Source organism: Mus caroli, chromosome 13 (assembly GCF_900094665.2).
Source record: "Mus caroli chromosome 13, CAROLI_EIJ_v1.1, whole genome shotgun sequence".
Lineage (NCBI taxonomy): Eukaryota > Metazoa > Chordata > Mammalia > Rodentia > Muridae > Mus > Mus caroli.
Window position 1 is genome coordinate 64,252,673 of NC_034582.1, and position 25,255 is coordinate 64,277,927.

General features: G+C 50.2%; 1 protein-coding gene across 1 annotated transcript in view; it reads right to left on the bottom strand.

Annotated features, from left to right (window-relative positions):
* Positions 1–24,924, bottom strand: part of Tent4a (terminal nucleotidyltransferase 4A) — a 36,708-nt gene extending 11,784 nt beyond the window's left edge. The window contains exons 1-6 of the mRNA XM_029468235.1: positions 24,196–24,924; positions 6,348–6,471; positions 5,516–5,562; positions 4,142–4,262; positions 2,043–2,150; positions 982–1,110 (exon numbers count right to left, since the gene is read on the bottom strand). Coding sequence (XP_029324095.1) covers positions 982–1,110; positions 2,043–2,150; positions 4,142–4,262; positions 5,516–5,562; positions 6,348–6,471; positions 24,196–24,893 — 1,227 coding nt within the window. The 5' untranslated portion in view covers positions 24,894–24,924. The remainder of the gene's footprint in view (positions 1–981; positions 1,111–2,042; positions 2,151–4,141; positions 4,263–5,515; positions 5,563–6,347; positions 6,472–24,195) is intronic.
* Between the last annotated feature and the right edge of the window lie 331 nt (positions 24,925–25,255).

The following is a 25,255-nucleotide window of genomic DNA, read 5'->3' on the forward strand; positions in this document are numbered from 1 at the left end:
TCTCAGTGATATACATGGGGACATACATACACTCTCAGTGATATACATGAGGACATACATACACTCTCAGTGATATACGTGGGGGCATACATACACTCTCAGTGATATACGTGGGGACATACACTCAGGTGGCTAACACACACAGGCAAATGTTTTCTCAAGCCAATAGAAATGCAATAATCTTTAACTAACACAGGTGCTATTTTGTACATGAGTCAGCAGGCGAAAGAGCTCACATCTATAATCTCAGTGCTCAGGAGTCTAAGACAGAAGACTTGCTACTACTTCAATGCCAGCCTGGGCTACAAAGTGAACTCCAGGTCAGTAGGTGAGAGGTTCTGGCTCAACATCACCAACCAACCAGCAAGGAGAGGAGTGCCTTGGGAGGCCAGCTGCTGACAGGGCAGCTCCTAGTGCTCTACTCGCAAAGCAGAGATGACACTGAAATTAAGACCAATAATCACAGAGGGCTTGCCAGGCAGAGTGGCTCACATGTGCAGTCTCAGCACCAGGGAAACTGAGTCAAGAGGACTGCCATGGGTCCAAAGCCAGCCCAGGCTGCACATGAGTTCTAGGTCATCCAGGACTAGAGTGACTTTATCTCAAAAACACAAAAGGAAATTTCTCCATCTCGTCCCCATGTTGGTAACTGCCCTTTATTCTCGGGGTATTTGGGAATAATTTACAGATAAGCGCCAGTGGAAAAGGCTTTTTATGATTTATATAGGAATAAACCAATTCTTGCTCTCCTGCTCCAAACTAACAATCCACAGTTCTCAGTATAGTAAAAGTCGGAGCTTCCTGAAGCACAGGCAGGCATCACCCAGGATCTGAAACCTACACCCACAGAATCAACCTACAGAACGGGTGCTGACCAAGAAAGCGTTGTGATGAGAAGCAGAAAAGGGCGCCTCCTTAGCCCACAGTGAGGGTGAGGGTCACCACTTCTGCCTCGAGCACAGTGCAGAGAAGGCCACTCACCTGCAGAAAGCTGATGGCCATTAAGATGAGGCTGTAGGAGCTGATCCCGCCTGTGAAGACTTCATTCAGGTCCCTCTGTAGCAGGAACTGTTTCAACACTAAAATCAAGTATGGCAGTAGCGAGTACTTCTGAAACCCAACAAGAGGCATACAGGTCAGCTGATACTTTTTTTTTGTTATTGTTTTAATTATGCCTGCATGTACACCTGCAGGCCAGAAGAGGGCACTAGATCTCATTATAGATAGCTATAAGCTACTGTGCGGTTGCTAGGAATTGAATTGAAAAAACTCTTAAAACCTCTGAGCTCTCTCTCCAGCCCCAAAGCTGATGTACTTTTAAAGGGACTCTAGACAAGCTTCCTGTGAGGAAAAGAATTCCTCACCCATCCTCCTACCCCCTCCCCCCAAAAACTCTGACTCCAATTTTAGGCTTAAGGATTCACACTAGCTGAGGGTAATGCCACCCCCCACCCCCGGCCCAAGCCATGACCCCATCAGTGGAACACAAGAATCCCAGCACTCAGTAAGCAGGTGGCTCAGCCCTGAACAGAACTAGGGAAAGCAGGGACATCGAGCGAGGGAAATGGGCAAATGCTCCTGCAGATCAATGACAGAGGAGGGGAACTGACAGAGGAAAGAGACCACAGGCTTAGCTGTGTGGCCTGAGTGCCAACACTCAAAGCTCTAGAAAGCAGCAGCTCAAGCACCAGCCACTCTCACATTCACAAGCACTGAGGCCTCTAAACTAAGCCAACCTAGACGGAGTCCAGCAAGTGAGAAAGTAGGTTGGGAGTGTAGCACAAAGCTGGGAGCAGGAGCGAGGCTGTGCACTAACACAGAACATTTCCCCAGAGTGCTCTAAAAGAAGCAGTCACTCACAAAGCCAATCAGAAAGCAACTACACACTTCCTGAGTGCCCCCACAGGCCCCATGACAGAACCTGGAAGTTGCACTGTCTGTATTGCTACCAATGACCCATCATAAGGTTTTTAACATTCATGAGAAAAATGAGTAACAAGGTCTCACACCTCTGTCCTACTGGGCACCTGAGACAACAGTACCTTCATGTAATTCTTGATGAACTCTGCCGCCCGCACGCCAGTCTCCATGTTAAAGCTGATGTCGACTTTAACTTCAGTCTCCTGATCTGTGAGCTTTATGATGGGCACCTGTGAGGATGTAGTTGACAAATTGCTGTGACATCTACATCTCCAGAAAGCCACTCACCGTTCTTTCTTCACAAAAGGGAATTGGCGGTCATGGATGTCACTTTTAAAGAGAAGGGCTCTGTCAGGAGTTAAAATCAGTGGTCATGGAGCTCCACACAATGTCCATGACCGGTCTTCTCCTAGCAGGACTCCCACTCTACCATCTCCTGCAGGCAGACTCTGAAGTGGGACAGCAAGAGGGGAATGGGAACCTGAGAGAGGACTCAAGTGGGAGGCCTGACCTGCACATGCACCCTACAAAGTCACACTACACACCCAAAGGTGAGCACCATGGCTGCTCTGTAAAACCAGACAGTGAGAAATACACAGCAGCACACAGCCCGTGCACTTCAAGATCCAGATCCATGGTTATCATCAGAGGACGCTCAGGAGAGGGAGGGAGGGAGGGAGGGAGGGAGAGAGAGGGAGAGAGAGAGGGGGGGGGGAGAGAGAGAGAGAGAGAGAGAGAGAGAGAGAGAGAGAGAGAGAGAGAGAGAGAGCACACTCTCACACCCAGCAGCCAGGATGGGATGCCTTCAAGTGACTGAGGTCTACATTTTTCAACATGCTGGAGCAGGGAGTCTGGGATGTCTAAGCAGTTATACCCAACAATCCTCAAATGCTCTGTGTGGATCTTGAAAAGTTCAACAACTCAGGAACCTCAGGCCACCCATAAGCTCTCCTACATCTGAATCCCACCACCAAGAGCCAACAGCAAAGCCCTACTGCCTCCCTCATTGTCAAAGGGCCTCAGTTCACTAACTGTGCAAGCCTGAGTGGTCAGTGCCTAAGACAGCTGGCTTTCCCCCTGGATGAGGAATTAAAGACAAAAAGAACAAACATGGCACAGATGGAGCCACAACAGGACCCTGGACCACAGCAGAACCCTGGCCACAGCGAGACACTGGACCACAGTAGGACCCTGTCCACAGCAGGACCTTCCCTGGATCACAGCAGGACCTTCCCTGGATCACAGCAGGACCCTGGTCATAGCAAGGTGTCACTCTGCCCACTGTGTTTAAAGGAGCTCAAAGCCTTTCCCTTGCTATTCATTGTGGGTGTTTCTTCATGTGCCTGCTGGTGAGGTGGAGGACTGACTGAGTCAACATGGCCTTCTGCATCTTACCCAAGGTTCATGTCTAAGCAGAGTTCCGGTGAATAAAATAAAAGGCAGTATGGGAGCCAGGCCTGGAGGGACGACCACTGGGAAGGGACAGTCTAGACCCTTTGTGAAGATCCAATCCACAGTGGGCCTGCTTCCATCTAAACACTCACCCACCCCAGGCAAAAGTACCAACAGAGCTTGCAGCCACTGGACTGAAACTCACACTTTCCCCAAAAACCCTACAGATGAGGTAACACACCAACTCAAAACTGGAACACCAGTCCATGGCAGCAGAGCTGGTGTCTGGTGCATACCAGGGCCACAAACTGAGATCATAAGCTGTCTAACATGAACCACTTTGATGAAGCGTCCCAGGAACTTCTTAGAAGCAATCTTATCTTTTAGTTTCCCCTGAGACAGTGCCTTTCCTAAGTAGACACAGGCTAGGCAACAAAGGGAACTCCAGGTTTCCTCCTTCGGCATAAGTTAGTGTGCGGTCTTACACACACACACACACACACAGATCCCTAAGCTGCACACCAGGACAACTGCAGGTGGAGTGCTAGTTTCTTCCTAGTGATCCTCTGCCTTGCTTTACTCTACAGACACAGACAGACAGACAAGTCTGTCTTTTAGGGCCAAGAGTGAAAATCTAAGATCTCACAATGAAAACAAATCCACTTATCACCAAACAGGTTCTCAGCTGGTAAATCATGAAGATGGTCGCTGGTATGGTTATACCACAGGAGGACAATCAAATTATAACCACTAACCACTGTAAGAAAACCAGAGGACACTGACCCCATGTGGGGACTTCAGGTGAAGGTGTCAGTCCCCCAATACTCACTGTAGCTTTGTCAAGAACTTTGATGGAGCACGGCTCAGCCACGTTGTGCTTCCGGAGGGCTTGTTCCAACAACTGTAATGGAGGGCGTTCCCACTTTCCAAAGACAACCAGGTCTATGTCACTGGACAGAGAGAAACTGTATCAGTCACAACAAACCTCACCAGGTGACCTCCACGGGAAGGCCAGCACCACAGCATGTTGTCTCTTATCAACAAGGTCCCATAAGTACCTAAGCCATGAGCCCTGAATGCAGCTCTTGAGTCATCTAAGTATATAAAGCCAGAGTGAAAAGGGCCCCGGAGTCCCAGGAACCAAAAGGTGACATGGATAAACTGTTTTCAGCAATCTATACTATCGTCACTGGCTCTTGCTTCAAGGTCTGGAGATCCCTGAAGACTTTTAATCTACTTGGCTTCCAGAGCCTTTGCCCATGTCAGTTCCTAAGTCCTGACATCACAGCCAAATGCTATACTAGCAGGCTAGTTCCAAATGCTAAGCAGCGTGTACAACAAAAACCACCTATACATTATGTATATGACAGTATGAACCCAGAAGACAATTTTAGGATGTAAACCTGACACTTCTTCTACATAAAGATCCTCAGGAAATACTGTTCTCACAGAAGTGTGCTTGAATGTTCACTAACGTTTTCTATTCAATATCAAAACCCCAAAGACCCCCACTGAAATGTGGCCCTCAACCAACAGCTCAGGCCTTCCTCCTTCCTGAGGTGAGTAGGCTCTGGGCAATGTTTTCATAAATGGATCAAGACCTCTGCTACAGGGATGAGTTAGACCCAGATAAGACTCTGAATCTTAGACTTCTCGGTCCCCAGAACTGAGAGCTAACGAAACTTCTACAGTTTACAGTTCAGCCAGCCCAGGGTCCTGTTCTATAGCAGCAGGAGACCAAGGCAGTTCCCATCCATTTTCTGTCTAATGCCCAACATTTCTGTGTTGTAAGAAATTAAATGCGGGGCTGGTGAGATGGCTCAGTGGGTAAGAGCACCCGACTGTTCTTCCGAAGTTCCGGAGTTCAAATCCCAGCAACCACATGGTGGCTCACAACCATCTGTAATGAGATCTGACTCCCTCTTCTGGAGTGTCTGAAGACAGCTACAGTGTACTTACATATAATAAATAAATAAATAAATAAATAAATCTTTAAAAAAAAAAAAAAAGAAATTAAATGCAAGAAGAAAACTGCCAAGCAAGCAATCTCCTGCCTTAATACTCAACTAACAAATGAAACTTTCTGCCTACTTCCCCTGTGTTCCGCAATCTTTCCCCTTAGCTGGCTATTCAAGCCTCAGAAGCAAAGACACCGCCACTCCATAAGCCAACACCCAACTGTGCCGTCAGCGTTGACACTCACCTTGTTGGAAGATAGAGGCCTGTACTAAAGCTGCCAAATATCTGCACCTGAAAGAGAAGTCCCAGAGTTCAAGCCAGCAGACTCCCATCATGCCTTGAAAAACAAGAGGACAAACAAAACCAGCTTGGACATTAGGGGAAGAAGCAGATGAAATGGTGCAACAAACCAGAAAAATCTTTGTACATTTATTTACATCAAAATCCAGGCCAGGCGGTTAGCTCCCTGGTCAGCTGATATAGCACAGGCTGCCTGCACCAAGGACTACAAATAGGCAAGTACCTCATTTCTACAGACACGCACTCATTCATGGGAGTGCCATACCAGGAACACTTGCATTCTGTTATGTTGTAAGGCAGGGTTTCCTTCCCTATGTAGCCCACTCGAGCCTCAAACTTCCAGCCTTTGCTGCCTGAGGGCTGGGACAAAAGGCATGTGCCACCATGCTCTGCTGCCACTTGCAATTTCTAATGAAGCAAACATGTTCCATGCTGTGAACTGCAGTGACTGCAAGTGTGGGTGGAGCAGGAGGGAGATTTCTAACCTTAACACAATTTTTAAACAAGAATGAAAGAGGAGGGGTGGGCATAATGAAGGACTATAAGAATATAAATATTCCTATTTATGAGTTTCACAGGCTAGCCAGAGGCTGGACTATACCAGGGCTAGACACAGTAGAGGGGAGAGTGCTCGTCTAAGCCGCTCCCTCCCAGGTGATGCTCCCGGGATAGGCCTGGGGAGCTGCTCTACTGTGGGAATAGGAAGCGTGGGCGCATGTGGACAAAACTGACACAACCTCATGGACTGGTATGTGCAAGGTGAACAAGATACTCACATCAGCTGTGGGCCAGAGATCTTTCACCACAGTTTCGATCCGTTTCACCACCTCCCTTCTCATGGCTGCTTCTTCAGGACAAGGGGACATGAAGTTATAAAAGTCGATTATCTCCTCATGAAGTCTGTGGAAAAAGAGAAAAGGAAGCCGGGTGTGGTGGTGCACGCCTTTAATTCCAGCACTCGGGAGGCAGAGGCAGGCGGATTTCTGAGTTCGAGGCCTGCCTGGTCTACAAAGTGAGTTCCAGGACAGCCAGGGCTATACAGAGAAACCCNGTCTCAAAAAACCAAAAAAAAAAAAAAGAAAAAGGAGTTATAATTAAGCAGAATTCTACCTTTTGCTATAGTTCAAAATATATTTGGAGCAACTCAGAACCCAGCTTCTGAGACTGGAGTGATGTCTCTGTTGTTAGAAGTACTTGCTCCTCTGGGGTCTTCCAGAGGACCCAGGTTCAATTCCCAGCAGCCATAAGGTGGCTCAAAAGCCTTTGTAAGACTAGTTCTAAAGGACCTAATGCCCTCTTCTGGATTCTGAAGGCATAGTACACACATTACACTGATATATACCAAACATTCATACACATAAAATGAAATTTAAGTCCAGCTTATTTATTAGTATCTACTGTAAGCGTATGGGAGTTTTGCCTGCACGTATGTCTGTACACCATCTGCACAGAGTGCCCTCAGAGGCCATAGAGGGTATCAGATCCCTTGGAACCAGTCATGCACAGTAGTGAGCTCCCTCCCACGTGGGTGCTGGGAACCAACCCCAAGTCCTCTGAAAGCACGAGCAGTGCTCTTAACTGCTGAGGGTCTTCCAGCCCACCCTACCCTCCCTGTTTCTTTTCTGTGAACATATATAATGAAATAAAATCTCACAGGATGGTGTAGTTCCACAGATGAATTCTTGTCAGTCCCAAGTATTAATGTATTTATAACTAACCTTTAAAGATGCATTCAAAACAATGCCAGTTGGAAAGCTACACTCACGACAGACATTTTTCAATGAACTGCAGTGCAGCACCGTAGCCAGCCAAAGGTTCAAGCCATAGCCAAGACACCCTGAGTCACATAGGCAGCTCACTGCACACCTCATGATAGGTAACACACAGCCTGAGACAGGGAAGACACAAATCCACAGGAGGTCCTGCTGGCTGTCCACTAGGTCCAGAGGGGAGGAGCTCAAGATGAGAAAAGCAGAGGTTAAAGCCTGAGAGCAGCAGGTTTCAAAGACAAAAAGAAAAATTAAATAACTGGCCCGGTCACAACAGAACACTAGTTTACAAAAATCTCATGCATAGCTCAAACTAGCCACACTCAAACATCCTGTAGACAGAGAGGTCCAATAGCCAAAACATGACTCAAGGTCTTCACTAGCAAAGCAGTACATATGGCCAAGCTTTCAAGCTCTATCTGAAATACCAACAGCATGAGACAGTCTGTCTGTCTGTCTGTCTCTCTCTCTCTCTCTCTCTCATACACACACACACACACACACACACACACACACACACCTGCTCTCGGGCCTCATGCTGGGCTTCCTCACTCAGGTGCACTTTACCCTTAGGGCCTTCCCTGACACTCCAGAGAAGAAAGCTGGAAAGGGTCCTCCAATCCACAGCAAAACCCCTGCCTGAATCAGTAAGACACAGTGTGCAATCATACTGATCACTCATTTGGGGCCAAGAAGGAAGTGGCTGGCATTCCTCCAGGAGTAAGGCCATGGCCTGTAAGTGCCCAGAGCAAGAAGTGGTGCCTAGTCAAACACAGGTGTCCTAACTCCACTGCTGTGGTCCTATCAGCAAGGCACGCATCGTTCTGAAGTCATGACAAATGGGATATAAATATTACAAACTGATCTGGGGAGAAAAATCAGGAAAGAATGTGCTTTGTGTTCTCAGAACAGGACACTGCTACTGAATTGCCTTTGAGATGAGGGAGTGAAGACAAAAAGCCAAGCCTCCTATTGGCCTTTCCCAAAAGCAAGCAGGGTCACCACCAAACTGTAGTCATCAAAGACAGGAAGTTTGATGATTGACCATAGCTGTTAGCAGCCATGGGAAGAGGTAGCAGAGCACCACCTCCTGTCTGGGCACACACAAGAGCCTGTGGGAGTCAATCATGACTCTGCTGCTGTCCACTGGGCCTGCTGTTAGCACTAAAAGCCACACCTGTGCAGGTAAGGTACCTGCCAGCTAAGGGACAATGCTGAGAAACCTTTTGCTTCAGGTGGCCTGGAAGCCTGGTGGGAGCCCTACTCCTATTCTTTCCTAGATCCTGGAGCCTCCAATAGGGACAGATGAAGGAAGCAGGCAAAGAGGGTGCTAGAGGCCTGCATGTTCACTGTGTCAGAGCTTCCCTTTCATACCCTGGGGCCTGTCAATCTCCAACTGCAGGAGGAGTGTGGTAGTCCATGTCTATAACCCAGCACTTGGGAGGTGGGGGCATGAGAATGGGGAGTTCGTGCCAGCCTGGACCACAAGAGACCATCTCAGAACACCAGAGGAAAATACGACAGATTTTCTCCTATCTTTTGTATATTCTATCAGTTTCTGTCTTTAATGCCCAAGTCAGGGACATGGAGCTTGGATCTCTGGGCTAGTCTTAAGAAGAAAGGATCCCAGCTATTAAGTCAAACCAACTCTCTCCATACCAAATCTAGCTTCCAAGGAAAGAGATGGTCATCCTGCGAGACGGTTTTCACTTCCGAAGTGCTGTCCCAGATAATCCAAGCAAATCCGAGCTGGCTAACGCAGCCCCTACCTTAGGTTCCTGGTTCCTATTCCTTCCAGTTCCTACCTGGGCAAAGCTGGCTCCTTCTCTACTCCCATGATCCCAGACCTTCAGGCTTGGGATCCCCACTCGAAACAAGCACAAGCTGTAAGCTGTTGGAATGTGCTGTTCTCAACCTCAGCTAGCAGCTGCACCGCATCAGTAACGAGCACAAGGAAACAGAGCGGAAACAGAGCCTTGGCCTGTAGCAAGCACAACGGAGGCACAAGAACCACACAATAACAGGCAGAGAAACACCCAAATGTGACATTAGGCTTCATGACAGCACCTTTGTTCAAAGAAAAAGAGGGGTCTGGTGCTGGAGACATGGTTCAGGAGTTAAGAGGATCCAGGTTCTGTTCCTAGCACCCACATGGAGGCTCCTAACCATTTGTACTCCAATTCCAGGAGACCCAACATATTTTTCCAACTTCCCCAGAGCACCAGGATCTCAGCTGGTGCACAGACACAAGCAGGCAAAACACTCATATACATAAACTAAAAAGGAGGGAGGGGGAGAGGGAGGACAGCGCACAAGTGAGAAAGCACACACAGGAAGAACCAGTGGCCCTCCTTGGGTGTTGCCACAGCATGTAATTCACCAACTGTGAGCTGCTAGCACATGACTTCTCTGCTGCCCACAGACCCAGGGCTCTGTAACTGTTACCCTCACCCCCTTTACCCATCAGTTTCCACTTCTACTGGAAAGTGAGGCTAGGACCTGCATTGACTTCGGGCACTGATTTCCCTTTCCAGACTGCTAATCAAAACTCTGAAACTCCCTCAGTTCCTCAGCTGTTAAGTTATTCTTTCCCCTCCACCAACTTCTTCAGTGTTACTGTTGCTACTTTCAGACATGATCTTACTCCATAGCTGCGTTGACCTGAAACTTGCTATGCTGGCCAGGCTGGACTTGAACTCACATAGATGCACCTGCCTTTGCCTCCCTGGTGCTAGCGTTAAAGGTGTGGCCCACTACACCCAGCCTCAAAAAACTTTAAAATCAATAAGTTTCTGAGACCAAAACCCTTCACTTTGGAAACCATTTTTGCCAGAAAATAAAACAACCCCCCCCCCACACACACACACATGCCAAGCTAACAGTTAAAGCTAACAGCAGCAGGTTAGTAGGACCAAGTAGTATACACAGAGCATCCAGGACAGGAGGGTCTTGCAGCTTTCTTTGACACAAGTACAACTGACCCAGTGTGCTGAGCTGCAGGGGCCTCTTTATTCATCAGAAGGAATGGGCTGCTGAGCAAGGCAAGCACAAATACCTATAGAAGAATAAGTGAGCTGCTTCCACAGCTCTAAGGGCGGATAATCTTCTTTAAAGCATCATTAAATGGCATGGTTAATGAACTAATTATAAATCACTTTTATTTAATTATGTCACAAGGCAACTAGTATCTGAACAAATTAGAAATCAGAAACAAATTAGAAAACCTTGTCTCAGACTATCAAACGTGCTTTTTTAAAAAAAAATTAAAAAAAAAAACCCTGCAGTCTCAAAATAAGTGGAAGGCTGTAGGCTGGAACTGAGCCTATGGGTGTTTAGGGACTCCCACTAGATGTTCTGAACAGCTACAAGAATCTCTCTGGTACCTATCTTCTACACAGGACTCAAATGGTATAGAGAGCATGAGGCTCTGAAGAAAGGTGGAGTGGGGTGGACATGGCTGCTCTACTGCATAAGAAAGCTGATGTGAGAAGGAAGATCTTTGTGCAGCAGCTACTCCCCAGGCAGTCAGGAGAGGCTAGGGTTAAAGTGCTGTTGCTGTGATAAACCCCTTTCTCTCCTTCTGGGGAGAAAGGGGTTTATGTGGCTATCCTTCCAGGTCGCAGCCCATCGCTATGTGGCCTGCACCTCTCCAGGTTGCAGTCTATCATTGAAGGACATCCAACAGCAAGAGCTCAGCAGACCTGAAGCAGGGGAATGGTGCTTGCTGAAGCAGGGGAATGGTGCCTGCTGGTTCACTGAGGCGCACGCTTAGGTAGACTGCTCCTATAGCCCAGGACCGCCTGCCCAGATAACAGTGTTTGTCTTGTACAGAGTAGAGTCCCTCCCACATAATTAACAAGAAGCCAAGTCTCCACGGACAAGCCCACTGACCAGTCTGGTCAACGTTACAGTAAAAGCTAACTACAACAGGTTAATACACAAGATAAGAGAGGGAGGGCTCCGCAGCCTTCTGATCAACATTACCAATCTGGACTCTGAACAGATAGACGTCTAAGAGCCTTCCAGAGCCTAACGAGGGAGGGGTTCTAAGAGGCTCTACGTGCATGCTCCGCGACTCAAGACTATGCCCCAGGCAGAGCAAGCCCAAGGGCACCAAGAAGTCACTCAGCACACAAAGTGAGAGCATCACTTCTCAACAGCAGGTATGCCATGAACAAAGCCTTAACTAGAGTATGCACTTCCTGCCGCAGTGCTAGCAACGCCTCTGACATGGCTACCTACAGCCCCTTGGTCTCTATAGAGGGAAGTCTGGTAAGCCCTGGACCACATGAAGCAGTGCCAATACTTAGGCACTGAGCATACTGAAATGCAGCAGAGAGCAGGACTGGGCCACTTTGGATATAAGGGACACATCCCAGATCCACTCCATGCCATGGGCAACAAACTCAGACACATACACCCACCTTGCTCAGAAATACCTCCTTGCTCAGGAAAACCCTTCCACACAGATGGTGTGTGATTCTCAATGACTTAGTCCCTGAACAGACACTCCCTCCCTCCCAGCAGACCAGCCACTCAGCCTCCTTAGAGACACAAGCCCAGGCACTACGCAGAGAGCTCTGCTGCTGCATTCAGACTGGAAGGAAGCATCACGGCTGCACCTGCACGTGACAGGTGCTTGGGCCTCTCCTGTGTGACACTGGCCACTGAGTAGAGTCCTGGTACCACTGTCAACCACTCTACACACAGCCCCACATATGGAAACTGGGACCAGGGCAGTAGTATCTGCCCTCACTCGAGATGACAAAAAGGACCTTATGAGAAAAGGGAGACCCTAACAGTGGAAATTTACCAAAAATATAGAAAGAAAAGGCAGGAATTAAGACTGAGGGAGAGAAAATAACCCAACAGGTGCAAAGGTTTCTTTCAGTACACCAGTAGAGAAAGCAGAAGTGACCTGAATACTCCAGTAGTTTACTGAGGACCTCCTGTGTGGCTCATTCTGCAGACTAGTGAGCCAGACAGGAGAAACTGAGGCCCTTGCTCACACTAGAAGAGTCTTCCCTGGGGATAGGGGAAATGAATAAACAGTGAAGAAATCCAAACTGGTTTCATGTGGCACAGGACAAGCTGTCAGGGACTGCCTTCCAAGGAGCTGGTGCTGAGGCTGAGAAAGGAAGCAGCAGCAGCAGCTGGATTGAAACAGCAGGCCCCCAGGGAAGAAACCCTGGAGAGAAGGCAGCATCCCTACACAGCAGCACTAAGCGCTAGAGCCCAGGGCCACTCCTGTCCCCAGGGGCTGACTGTAAATAAGAGGCCACCAGGCCTTCTAGGAAGCCCAGGGGTAAGCCAAGAGCACTGACCCTGGAAAGCTGAAACAACTCAAAGCAGAGTCCAGGTCCCAACAAGGTAATGCCCCAGCTCAGCCTGAATCTCTGCTGCCCACAATCTGGTACCAGAAGGCCACAGAATGGTCATCCCATGGAACAGGCAGACTTTCAGAACTGCAGATGGATTGGGAGTGGGGGCTGCTTCCATAGGAAAATATCCACAGCAAGTCAATATTAAGACTTATTGAATATTAAAATGAGCAAGGGGGAAATATGCTGTGCACAGGTAGAGTAAGAGGGATGGCATAAGGGACGCAGTGTATCACAAAAACAGTGAACCCAGAAGAGAAAGCTACCTCACTGCCAGCTCCACAGAAAAAAATCAGAGAGCGTGTCCCTAATGTTGAGAAAAGTCAGGAGTCAGGAGGAAGCTGCTGGGTGTCAGTGACAGAGCCAAGGCAAGCAGCATCCAAAGATGGACAGACTTTCAGACACTTGTCACCCCAGGAAGGCAGAGCCAGCAACACAGGAGCAAGGACCTAACAGAGCTTCCCCCTAGACTGCAGGCCAACTTCAGCCTGCAGTGCACAAGCATCTGAGGTCCAGAAAAGTCTGCCTCACAAAGAGGCCGGCTTAGACAGAGATGTCTAGACAGGTCAGCAATTAGTATCAATCTTCAGACCAGAGGAGACAAGGTCCTGTCTCGGAGGACAGGTGGTGGTGGCACTGTTCTGCGATGGGAGAAGAAAGCCAAGCAACCCTACAGGGCCACAACAGGCTTCAGGGAGTAGAGCCCTTATCCACTCTACAAAAAAATGCATCTATCCAGTCCCTTCATAAAAAGGCACTGGCAGTAGCCATTATGCAGTATGAAGAACCAAACCACATCTCAGGCAAAAACTACACACACAGGGTCAGAGCAGAGCAACCCAGAGCCCAGGGATGCAGGGCTGGCCCTGCAGAGCTATTGAGAGCACAGGACAGCACAGAGGAGCAGCACGGCCAGCAGTGAACCTCCTGAAGACACGGCCTGCGACACTGGCTCAGTAAGGGCTCAATCAACAAATATTAGTGAACGAAACCACACAACAAAATAGCAAACTCACAGCAACGCCTTATGTTCAGTCAGGAGGGAAGACGCAGAAGGGCGGACTTCTCGGCCCATAAACTGAGAGCAAACAGTTGGTCGGTGCCTTGTTAGCACAACCTTCTGCACTCGGGGCTTTGTCAGCTTACATTCTCAGCCACAGCGGTCGCTCTCAGGAGCCCGGGTTTCTATTTGAAACTGCACGTTTCTTACTGAAGCAAAATAAATAATTTACTAGAGTTTTCATGAAGATGATTCTAGTGAGTTTTTCTGTTGGTGGCTCCAAGTACTATCTACACGATCTTGGAGAATGCCATCTACAGCTGTGGTCATCTAATTATCCTGGCGATTTCTGGGTGATGGGACTGAGATACTTTAAAGCTTCCACTTTTAAAAATATGAACCAGTTTTACAAATTCATCAGCATTTTAGAATTGGTGCCAGAAATGATGGCTCACGTTTGTAATCTTGGCAGCTGGGAGGCTGAGACAGAACAGCCTTAAGTTTACATCAGCAGGGGGTTCCCTTATGTAAGAAACAATGAATAAACAATAGGCATCAATGCTCTCAAGAGTCACCTATAAACTGAAAGGAGAAGAGCCCCTCTCTAGTAGGACAGAGCTCCCTGTCCTGCTGCTGCTAGATTAGTGACAAGTGTCACTCACATTCCTCTGGGATGTTCAAAGACCTGTCCTCAGAAGCAAAGAGTTCTGGCAGCATCTGGCCTCTCTCCAGAGGAGTCAGAGCCTGGAATTCACAAGCATTGCTCCTACCAACCTCACCTCTTTGGCAAGTCCCTCTACCTCCTTCCTAGGTAATGAGTGAGCTAGGGAATCATGAGGCCTGAGCTCCACTGACAGCCCTGTGCTGTGTTGTGATATGGGTGGACTGTTTCTCTCAGTGCCATACCTCCTGGAGCATCCTGGAGGGCAGCAGGAAACACTGTATAAAGGGATAAAAAAGAGAGACCTGGCCCAGGTGTGGGTCAGTGGAGCCAGTAAGGCTCTAACTAGCTAGTACAGCCGGCTACAGCCAGGTGGGAACAAGGGGAATGAGGCAGAGCTCACCTGCTAAGGAAAGTTTCATGCACAGTGAGCTTTCTTCCAGCCCCAAGCGCCCCCCCCCCACAAGCTTTAAACTGTTCAGTAGCCCACCCTGTAGTTCAGAGTGTCATGCCAACACAGTGACCTTCCTTCCATGCCCACACTAGTGTCTCATGACTCATTCACAAGATAACTAGTAGCTATACTCCGAATTCCTTTATCATGCCAAGTGCTCTCTTTACTTCTGGATACCATATCATAGCTGCTCTTCACTTTCTAAAATGTTACTTCAATTGAGAGAAGATGCCTGTGACCAAAATACTCTTCCTTATGCTTCAACGTGTCTCTGCCATTTCACCAAGTCATGCTTCTGACTCTCAACTCATGTTCCCTCTCAACTCTCTGGAAAGCACTGGTCAAGTGCATGGACTTGCCAGGCAAGAAGCTTGCATCTGAGCCTAGTTCTATCACGTCCTAGGTGACACTTGGACAAAATCAGAACATCTCCTGAAAATTGCTCTCATTTCGTTCAAATGAGCTGTTTTGGGATTGCAGGGAGGCCTGGCTCTTCCAGGAGATGTCAGAATCTCACAGCTTCTCCATCTCTCCCAATATTCAACCTCTAAACAGCCCAGGAAGCCAGATCCATCCCAAAGGGCTCCCTGTGCCCCTCTGCAGGATGCAGCCGCACAGAGGAAGCATAGCACAGGTAGGCTCTGAATTTGCCTGTTCTCCTTAGGAAAGGCTCCTCATGAACTTAACTTTGGCTTTGCCTAGTGCCGTGCTAAACCCTTAGTCTGTGGTAGCTATCTCCCTCAGCAACAGCAACAGCAATATGCACAAGTGCAGACCTCTTTGTCAGACTATTTTACCTAACCTAACTCCAGCTGCAGCACAGCAGGCACACAGTGTATGTACACACACACACACACACACACACACGCTGTGACAATGGACTAAAGTGCCGTCTGCATTTAAAATACAAGGACTAGGGGGCAGGGGGATCCCAGAACTCCCAGCTGAGTCTGAGTCCCCTCCCCTCTCTAAGATGTGGAGCTTTGAGTCTGTAGCTTCGGCTATTTAAGAAAAGGAAGAAGAGGAAGGCTTTCCTGTTGGCAACAAGAAGCTCATTTTTGGTTTCCATTTCCTGAGAGGAGGAAAGGGGGAAGGAGTAGCCTTTCTCACACATGCTGACCAGCTCACAAACTGACTATGTCACAGGCCCTACTTCTCAGGTGGGGAAACTGAGGTGTGGGAGTTAGAGCACAGGTAAAACCAGCCAGAACCAGACCCCCAAGTATGTGACTGGGCTAATGAATCATGAATCTAGACTGGGTTTGTGCCTGTAAAACACAAGAAATATTGCCTCTGTGTGGCTTTGAACCAGGACGTCAAAGAGTACAGTGGAGCAGGGCTCACTAGCCTCCAGGAATCCTGTGCACAGAGCTGCTGGGAGTTGTGGCGGGAAGCTGTGAAACCTGCAGAGACCTGAAGGCAACCCATTCGCCACACCACCAGCAGTCTGCCTGCCTGCCTGCCTGCCTGCCTGCCTGCCTGCCTGCCTGCCTGCCTGCCTGCCTGCCTACCTACCTGCCTGCCTGCTGGCCTGCCCGCTGGCCTGCTCGCTCGCTCCTGCATGCTGACCAGAAATGCTCCCCTCCTCAGAATGCTCTGGGCTGCACTGCCCCGGTTCCCTGCTGTCTCCGGCACAAAGATATCAGCCTTTCATAAAGGACTTGCATTGGAAACTCAGAAACATGAACTCTAGAGCTTTCTCCATAGCAACTTACTAAGCAACACTCTTTTTACTGCAGTTGAGTTTCAATTTATTTCAGCAACTTACCAAGTTAAAACTATTTCAAGTAAAACATAAAGTTGCACAAAGTCAGCACTGTTCAAACACAGGGCCATTTAAATTTTAACTAAAATTAAGTAAGAGCTCGGGAGGGTCGTCCTCTCTGGTAGACTGTCCGCCTGGCATGCTCAAGGAGCTCAGCTTGATTCCCAATGCCACAAAACAAGTCAACACATTAAAGTTCAACTTAGCTTTTCACCTGCACTGGCCACCCTCCACGTGCTAGCTAGGACACATGAAGAGTGGCCACTACCCAGGACAGACACTGCATCTGCTCCTCTGCACAGGACTGTGCCACCCTGCGCTGTCATGGCTCCCCAGCACACTGCTCTCTTCCCTCCAAACCCACTAACTCTGTGTAGGAAGTGGCAAAGAAAGAGTAAGGGTCATCGTCATCCACGGCCACTCGAACCTCCCCTCGGAGCAGAGGCTAAGAACTGAACCTAACCTAACTCCAGCTGCAGCACAGCAGGCACACAGTGTATGTACACACACACACACACACACACACACACACACACACATGCTGTGACAATGGACTAAAGTGCCGTCTGCATTTAAAATACAAGGACTAGGGGGCAGGGGGATCCCAGAACTCCCAGCTGAGTCTGAGTCCCCTCCCCTCTCTAAGATGTGGAGCTTTGAGTCTGTAGCTTCGGCTATTTAAGAAAAGGAAGAAGAGGAAGGCTTTCCTGTTGGCAACAAGAAGCTCATTTTTGGTTTCCATTTCCTGAGAGGAGGAAAGGGGGAAGGAGTAGCCTTTCTCACACATGCTGACCAGCTCACAAACTGACTATGTCACAGGCCCTACTTCTCAGGTGGGGAAACTGAGGTGTGGGAGTTAGAGCACAGGTAAAACCAGCCAGAACCAGACCCCCAAGTATGTGACTGGGCTAATGAATCATGGTCTCCAAACCAAGTGCATGCTTCCCAATATGAGAAACAAAATGAGTTTAAAAAAAAAAAAAAAGGGACTAATTTGACTCTGTGTCCCAATCATGCCCACTGCTGTCTCTCAGAAAACAAACACCAGGAAAAGCTACAGAATTGTGCAAAGCAGCAACCCCATAGGAAGACCAACGGTATCAACTAACCCAGACTCCACATAGCTCCCAGAGACTAAGCTACCAACCAAAGAGCAAGCATGGGCTGCTCTGTGGCCCCCAGCACATATGTAGCAGAAGACTGCCCTGTCTGGCCTCAGCGGGAGAGGATGTGCCTAAATTCTGTAAAGACTTGATGCCTCAGAGAAGAGGAATGCTGGGGGGTGGGGGGAGTAGAGGTGAGGTTTGGGGGGGAGCACCTGCTCAGAGGCAAAGGGAAGAGGGGACGGGGCAAAGAACTCTGGAGCTAACAGGAAGGGGATAACATTTGGAATGTAAATAAATAAAATTAATAAAAAATTTTCTGAAAGGCAAATGAGTGTCACAAGCCACTGACTCAAGGATGTCCGGGACATCCCATCTAGTTGGGCCTGTCATCTGGGAAAAGCCTGTGCAGAACCCCCACATCTAAGTCTTGCCACAGCCCAGCCAGCTCATGCAGGAGGCCAACAGGCGACACAGATGACAGAGACTCTCGGCAGGTGGTCCAATCAGTCTCTACACTTACCCAGGTTCTCTGACTCTTTGGTTGTTATCCAGTATTTAAAAAGAAAAGGATGCCAGCAAATGGGAAAACCCTTCAGATGCGGCATGAGACTTCTCTACATGTTTTTCATCCTGTGTGTATGTTAATGTTTTCATCCTGCACTAGGGGTCTTAGCTACACTCAGAGAGAAACTAACATACTGTTTTACATGTACAAAACAACAACAACAACAAATCACTGCAAAGCTCACAATCTATATTAAAATACCTAAGACAAAAACTAAAGTTTTCTTTACTTTTGCACACAAAACCTATTTGTCTTTTGCATCTTTCTTAGTTTGCACATCTTTGGTGCTGGGAGTGTAGGTAGGCAGGGGACAGTAAAAGTTAACTCTATAGAAACTAAAGATTCAGATGGGAGCTCAGGAAGAGACAAGGCAAGAATTGTGGGGGTCTTTTTGCTCCTCCAGGGAGAGGTACATGTTCTGCAGCTGAGGCCACGGGCAAACCACCATCCCCATCAATGGAGCCTGAAGATCCGGTGTGGGCCACATCTTACACAGAGCAACCATGGGCTGTTTTGTCATTATCAAGTGGCAACTTAAATGGGTCACGGTGACAATCTGATCAATGCAGGTGCCCTCATGGCTGAAACAGTTTTTGTGCAATCACGTGGCTCTTGTATAGACTTTGTTAAATGGCAGACTAAAGAATGGTTCATCTGTGAGAGGCAGAGAAAAGTGCACACTGTTCTTGTCATCAATTAGACCAGCTTCAGGGGTGACAATCAAGCCAGAAGATGGGACTGGCAATATTAAAGAGTCACTTGTGATGAGCTGATGTCCAAGCAGAGGACAAGAGTGTTGGACAAGACAACCATGGCCTCCTCTTCCCACATCAATGCTGTCTTCCTACTAAACAATGCCAGTGTGTGCAGACAGCAACCCATGCCCAAACTTGTGGTTCTGATGGAATAGTCTATGGACCACACTGCATTGCATGGCCTGAAGATAGACCATCCGAATTGGCCTATGCAATCATGTGAGCCCTCTGAGGAGTCTCCCCAAGTGCTGAAACTACAGGAATGTGCTTATGAGCCGGCTCTGGAGACAGATGTGACAACAAACAGCTGACACTCAGCCCTCTGCCCTGCTGAATAGAGAGCTCACCCAAGCCATCCTCAAGTGACCGGAAGGATGTGACTGATAACTGGTCCAAACCTAGTGCACTGGACTTTGCTACCTGACCACAGAAACAGTGAACAATGGAGACGTATCAAGAGTTCAATGCTGTCTGAGTCCGTGCACATGCCAAATGGGAAGACGACATGGCTGCCCCGCTCAGAGGCATGCAGAGGGCATCACTAGCTTCACTTTGCTGTAAGCCACACTCTCCTGGGCAGCCTTATGGGGTTAGCATACCATCCAACTTTAAGGTTAAAGCAACCCTGACAGGCTGGGCAGAGCCTCTGGCCTAGCCTCATCACAGCAACACCAGCCACAGCAAGCACTAGTGATGGTTCCTGGAAAGGGCGGGCACCCCTGCAGCTTGAGTTCTGTCTGCATCATCAAAACCATGTCTCTGAATGTGAATATCCTGGATTACTTTCTTAAGTATACCACCTTACCAAGGCACAGCATCCTTTCCGTCCATGGTGCACTGACTGGTATCCCTGCTCCCAAAGGATACTCGGTATGAAATCTTTCAAGGTGAAGCCCAAAAGGTCACATCTGTCATCAAAATAACCAAGACTTTGAAGCACAAGTCTTAAAGTCATAGATTTTCTTTTTTTTCCTTTTAAATGTCTACTTAAAGAGCTAGATGGACTGTCCAGCAGGTAGGAGCACGTGCAGAGAATCCAGATTGTTCCCAGCACCACATCTGGCTGCCCACAGCTGCCTGTCATTACACGTCCAGAGGAATCCAATGTCCTCTTCTGGCGACTGTAGACATTTGTAAATGTGATGCACATAAACTCACACAAGCACATATACAAGAATCAAATATGTAAAAAAATCTAAAAAAAAATTTTTTACTTAAAAATTACTTTTAAGCCACAGGTGTGTTGTTTCTAAGGGGAAAGCAGCCCTGCTTCTTCATCCAAATAGCCCAGACGCCAGGACACCAGGACGCCAGGACACCAGGACACCCGCCCTCCTAACTTGCACAGCGTGAGCATTGGGTGGTTTTTCTTCAAAATTACTCAGGGACTCCATTTTTACTTTTATGGTTATTTGTTTCTTTGTTTCTATTGCTTTTCTCCTTGGTGTTAGGAACCAAACCCAAGGCCTCCCCAACCCTAGGGCCTCTTTTCCAAAGGACTGAGCCAGCCTGTTTAATATTCTAGTCTAAAAAGAAGACTGGCCTTGTCCTCCTGGGCAGCCTTCCCTAGCATCAGCTCTCCATCCTGAGCAAGCCATGGTGCAGCAGTTCTCCGGGATTCCCCTCAGCTGCCCGGGACAGCATCTCACTAGCCTTTCCAGTTCTGTATGGAGACTGGCCATGACAAGAGAGTGGTGCTGTTTAGTTGGAGAAGGTTGCACAGGAGGTAACACTGTCCATATGACAATGAGCTCTGTGTAGTATACTGTTCTCACCTCCCTCTTCAACCTTGAGCATCTCTTGAAAGAAACCTCTTGTGCCCCTGTCACCTGCACAGGCGGGGTTTACAGCTTCCCTGCTTCCCTCCTGTGCATCCCCTGATATTCACTGGAAGACAGAGAGGAAGATAACTGTGACTACACTTGTGTTCCACAGCACAACCCACTGGGCCCTCACCTGTGCCTTCCCAATGGAGCCTTCTGAGGAAAGGCCCACTGCTTCTGTCAGAGCAGCCAGGAGCTGTGCTGCAGGAGAGGGAACCTGGCTGCTCCACTGAGCTCTGACTCCCTCACACAAGAACAGCAAAAAGAGCAGGCATGGAGCTGGGAGGGAACCACCCCACAGCCCTGAGAGCACCATCAGTCACAGCCAAGCTGTAACTGCTGACACTGGAGGCTTCTCCGGCTTCAGACGGACAACGGGACTCCTGTCGCCAAGGGCACAGGACACATTCAAAGACTAACCATGGTGAAGAGAAGCTGCCCACGACTGCTGCCCACCGCAGGCACACGGGGGAGGACACCACCTTCAGAGTCAACACAGGTCATGGGGCTGCAGGTGCATGCAAGGGCTGGGGCCTCCCTGTCCATCTGCACTCCTGCAAGACACCAGGGAGGATTTGGCTGAATGGCTCAGGACCACACTCCAATCCTCACTTCCAGGAGAATGCTCTTTACTTTTAACCCAAAGCAGCTTCTAAAGCCACTGAGACTGCCCAGGACTAAGGAATCACACTGTGGGTCAGAGTTAAGGACTCAGAAGGCACTGTGAGTTAGTTAAAGGGGGGAGGGAGGACCCGGAGAGCCTGCCCATGCCTGCCTCCATCCTAAGCAAGAAACTCATGCAGAGGCGCATCTGACATTATGCCTGCCATGTCCCAAGGAAGGTTTCAGAGCTGGGCTTAGGGGAGCTCCCACAGCAGGGCTCACCTTCTCTCCTCCCCAAGCTCATTACACTAAGCCCTGTCCGCTCTCCCTGTCCACTTTCTTCATCCTACCCGGGATCGAAAGCAGTCTAGCATTTTCCAAGGGCAGACTCCACCCAGAGAGCTGAAAGGTGCAGGTGCCCCGTGTCCACCTGGGCAGAGACCCAGACTCTCACCCCACCAGAAAACCACTCATCCCTTCTGGAGGTCTGCGGAGTCCCCCAAAGGCACGTCCCCAGCAGCAGAGAGCAAGCTCAGCAGCCTCTCACTAACATAACAGGCCCCCTCACTGTTAACTGGGCCACGCTCAAGCCAACACTTAACCTTCCTTACGTCTCTTGCTAAGCCAAAGAAGGCTTGGTGCCGGCCCCACACAGCACAAGACTAGCTTCAGACAGGTCTTTTTCTTGCCATCCAAGATCAGTTCACGTGAGAGCAACTGGCAATAGTTGGAGCCACCTTTACTGTTGACATATAGGGCTCAGCTCTACTGGTGCCCGGTTCACTAATTCCTCCCCACCCCCTCCGAGAGGTCAGTCACAGTAGGAAACAGACGAGGCACCCTCTCAGGAGGCACCCTCTCACTCACACATGCCAAGCCAGTTAGCAAGCTCCTCCTCCAGGAGTCACCATTCAACAAAATCGTGACACATGCCACCTAGACAGAAAAGGAAGAGTCACCAGGCAGCATCCAAGGCTAAACTCTTAGCTGGGTTCTGAACCCTAAACTGAGCAAATGGGCTCTGAGGCAGGGCTCAGGCAAGAAGAGTGACAGAGCCCAAGCACCACTGAGCCAAGCCTTCATCTCTCTTGGGTGGGTGGGGGAAGTAATGGAGGCTCTCCTGAAAGTTGGGGGCTGGTAGAACCTCATCCCACTGACCCTGCTGACCAAGGACACAGGCTAGGCCACAGTGCCCAGAAGACCCCAGTCTTGGACTGTCTGAGCAGCATCCTCCAGAGTGGTTACAATGTGCTTGACATAGGAAGAGACCCAGGCTCTGGGGACAGCAGCTAATCAAGGACTACAGACTTGGGAGTAGGGTGACAGGAGCCAAGTGTGAATACCCAAGTAGCAATGTTCATCTGTACCAGGAAGGGAGGGTATTTAAAGAAGGGACCATGCTTGTGGGATCAATAGAAATACATGCCACTCATGCCAACTGCACCCACGCCAGACTCTAAAAGCACACCTAGCCCACAGAGGCACACATACTAACAAAAAGCTACAGAAGAACACACAGAGGCTGACCAGCTTTACAGACCACCTGAGAGACCACATCAAGGGACACAACTCTCACGGAGGGGCAGATCATGCTGCTGACGCCTAAGTACCCAAGTAGAACTCTGTCAGAGTCCAGGATCCGTCTCCCGGCAGACACTATGTCCATTACAGTTATGTAACAATCCAGAAACCTCCCTTAGGTCCACTGCCACACCTGTCTCACAAAGTTCTACAAGCAAGCACTGCGGAGAACTGGCCGAAGAAACCAGGCTCCTCCTGGATTTGTAGTGCATGCTGGAGAATCCCGATCCAAAGATCCAAGGCAGGGGAAACAAGTTGCAGAGGGGACAACTGTTTCTATGTAACACCCACCACCCCTTAAAGAGTATCAGTGTTCCCCACAAACCTCAAACCGCAAATAGCCCCCTAAGAAGTTACCTCAAAGGAGTCCCAGGGACTAGCAACCACCCGGGTGGACTTAAACTGGGGATGTAGCTCCCTGAGAAGGCTGGAGTGAGGGGGGAGGTGGGGAGGTTAGACGCCCTTTAAGAGCTGCAGAAACTGAGGCAAACCAAGCTCACCAGTCTGGAGACTACAAACCACTATTTTGTTTCTAGATGTTCAAAAATTCAACCAATAGGTTGAATGAAGAGCTTCACACTAGAGCAGTCTCACCTGGGGCAATTCCAGACCAACACCCCCACCTTGCTGTCATTGGGGACATTAAACCGCTAAGGTCCTCTGAGCCGTATGGAAAAATTTTAAATGAAAACACCTTCCTGTGAGTTCACAGGAAAAAAACCTGAGTACTATTAGGTGGTTTTCAGAAACCCCAGGTGACGGTCTTTCTGTGAACGTCTGCCCAAAATTAAAACGTACGAGGTAACCTCAACACACACAAGACTCCACTTCTAAACCTCACTTGATGGCTAAACTGCACCAATACCAAAAATCTACTGTCTCAAAAAAAAGGGAACAAAAATTTTTTACATTCAACCTCACTACACTAAGATACACGATTTAGCCTACAGGAAAGAACACGCGTAAACGCTTCCCACTCTGACAGCCAGCCCTCGCTTCCCTGCCCTGGAGCAGAGGAAAGAAAGGAACCAGGAACCGCTTTCTAGTCTAGCCCCAGGCCTCCATCCCAAACTGTCAATCCCCCTGCCTGGTGGACCTTGATCCAACGGAGTTTTTAAAGTGCCCGCGCCGCTGGCAGCCCCGCGGCTCGGGCGCACTCACCCCTGGATGCCTGGGCTGTACGCGCGGCTCTTCCACGGCGTGCCGGGCCGCGCCGCCTGGGCCCCGGGGCCGCCCCCTCCGCTCAGCGTGGCCGCGCGGCTGCCCGACAGCAGGTAGTTGAGGCCATACGTGCTGGCCTTGTTCTCGCGTTTCCGCCGGCCCGGGTGGAACTGGTGCTGCGGCGGCGAGCCGGCGGGCGTGGGGCCGCGTGGGCCCGGGTGTGCGTGGGCAGCACCGTCGGCGAAGCTGAAGAAGGTGCGGCCGCTGCCGGCGCGGCCGAGCGAGGTGCTGCTGGAGGACGACGACGAGCAGCCGGGACTCTCGGTGCCCGACTCGGCGTTGGAAGACGACGAGGACGACGACGACGACGACAGCGACGGGGACTTGTGCAAGCGCCTTGCGCCGTCCGCCGCGGGCCCTAGCGCGGTAAGCAGCGCCGGGGGCAGCGCGGCGGGGCCGGGCGCCGGCGGCGGGGACGAGGCGGCGGGCGCCGGCCCCGGGCCTCCTGCTGCTGGTGCTGCGCGCCCCGCCGCCCCGGGCGCGGCTGCGGTGTCCAGCGCCGGCGAGTTGAGGCAGAAGTAGGACGCGAAGCCGGAGCCGCCACGGCCCACGCCCTGCGAGGTCTCCCAGATCTGCATCCACAGGGCATTGGCCGGCCCCTTCTGCTCCGGCTGGATCCAGGCCACGCGCGGATCCATCCACGCGCCGCCCCCGCGGGGCCCGCGTCGCCCGCCGCGCCCCGCCCCCGCCGCGCCCCGCCCCGCCGCGCCCCGGGCCGGCCGCGCGAACGGACGGACGGACCGGCCTGGGCCGCGCTCCGGTGCGCGCGGATGGGCGCGGGCGGCGCTCGGTGGGGCGCGCGGCGCAGCTGCGGTCCCGGTGGCTCAGGCGGCGCGGGGAGGGCGAGGGGGCCGCGGCGGCGGCGGCGTAGCGTGCGGGCGGCAGGGAGAGGCCATCGAAGGGGCGGTGACCGGCCGAGGGGGCGGGCCCAGAGCGTCGGGCCGTCAGTCAGTCACGGCGCTCCTGCGGCGCGGCGGCGGAAAGACGCCCTCGGCGGCGG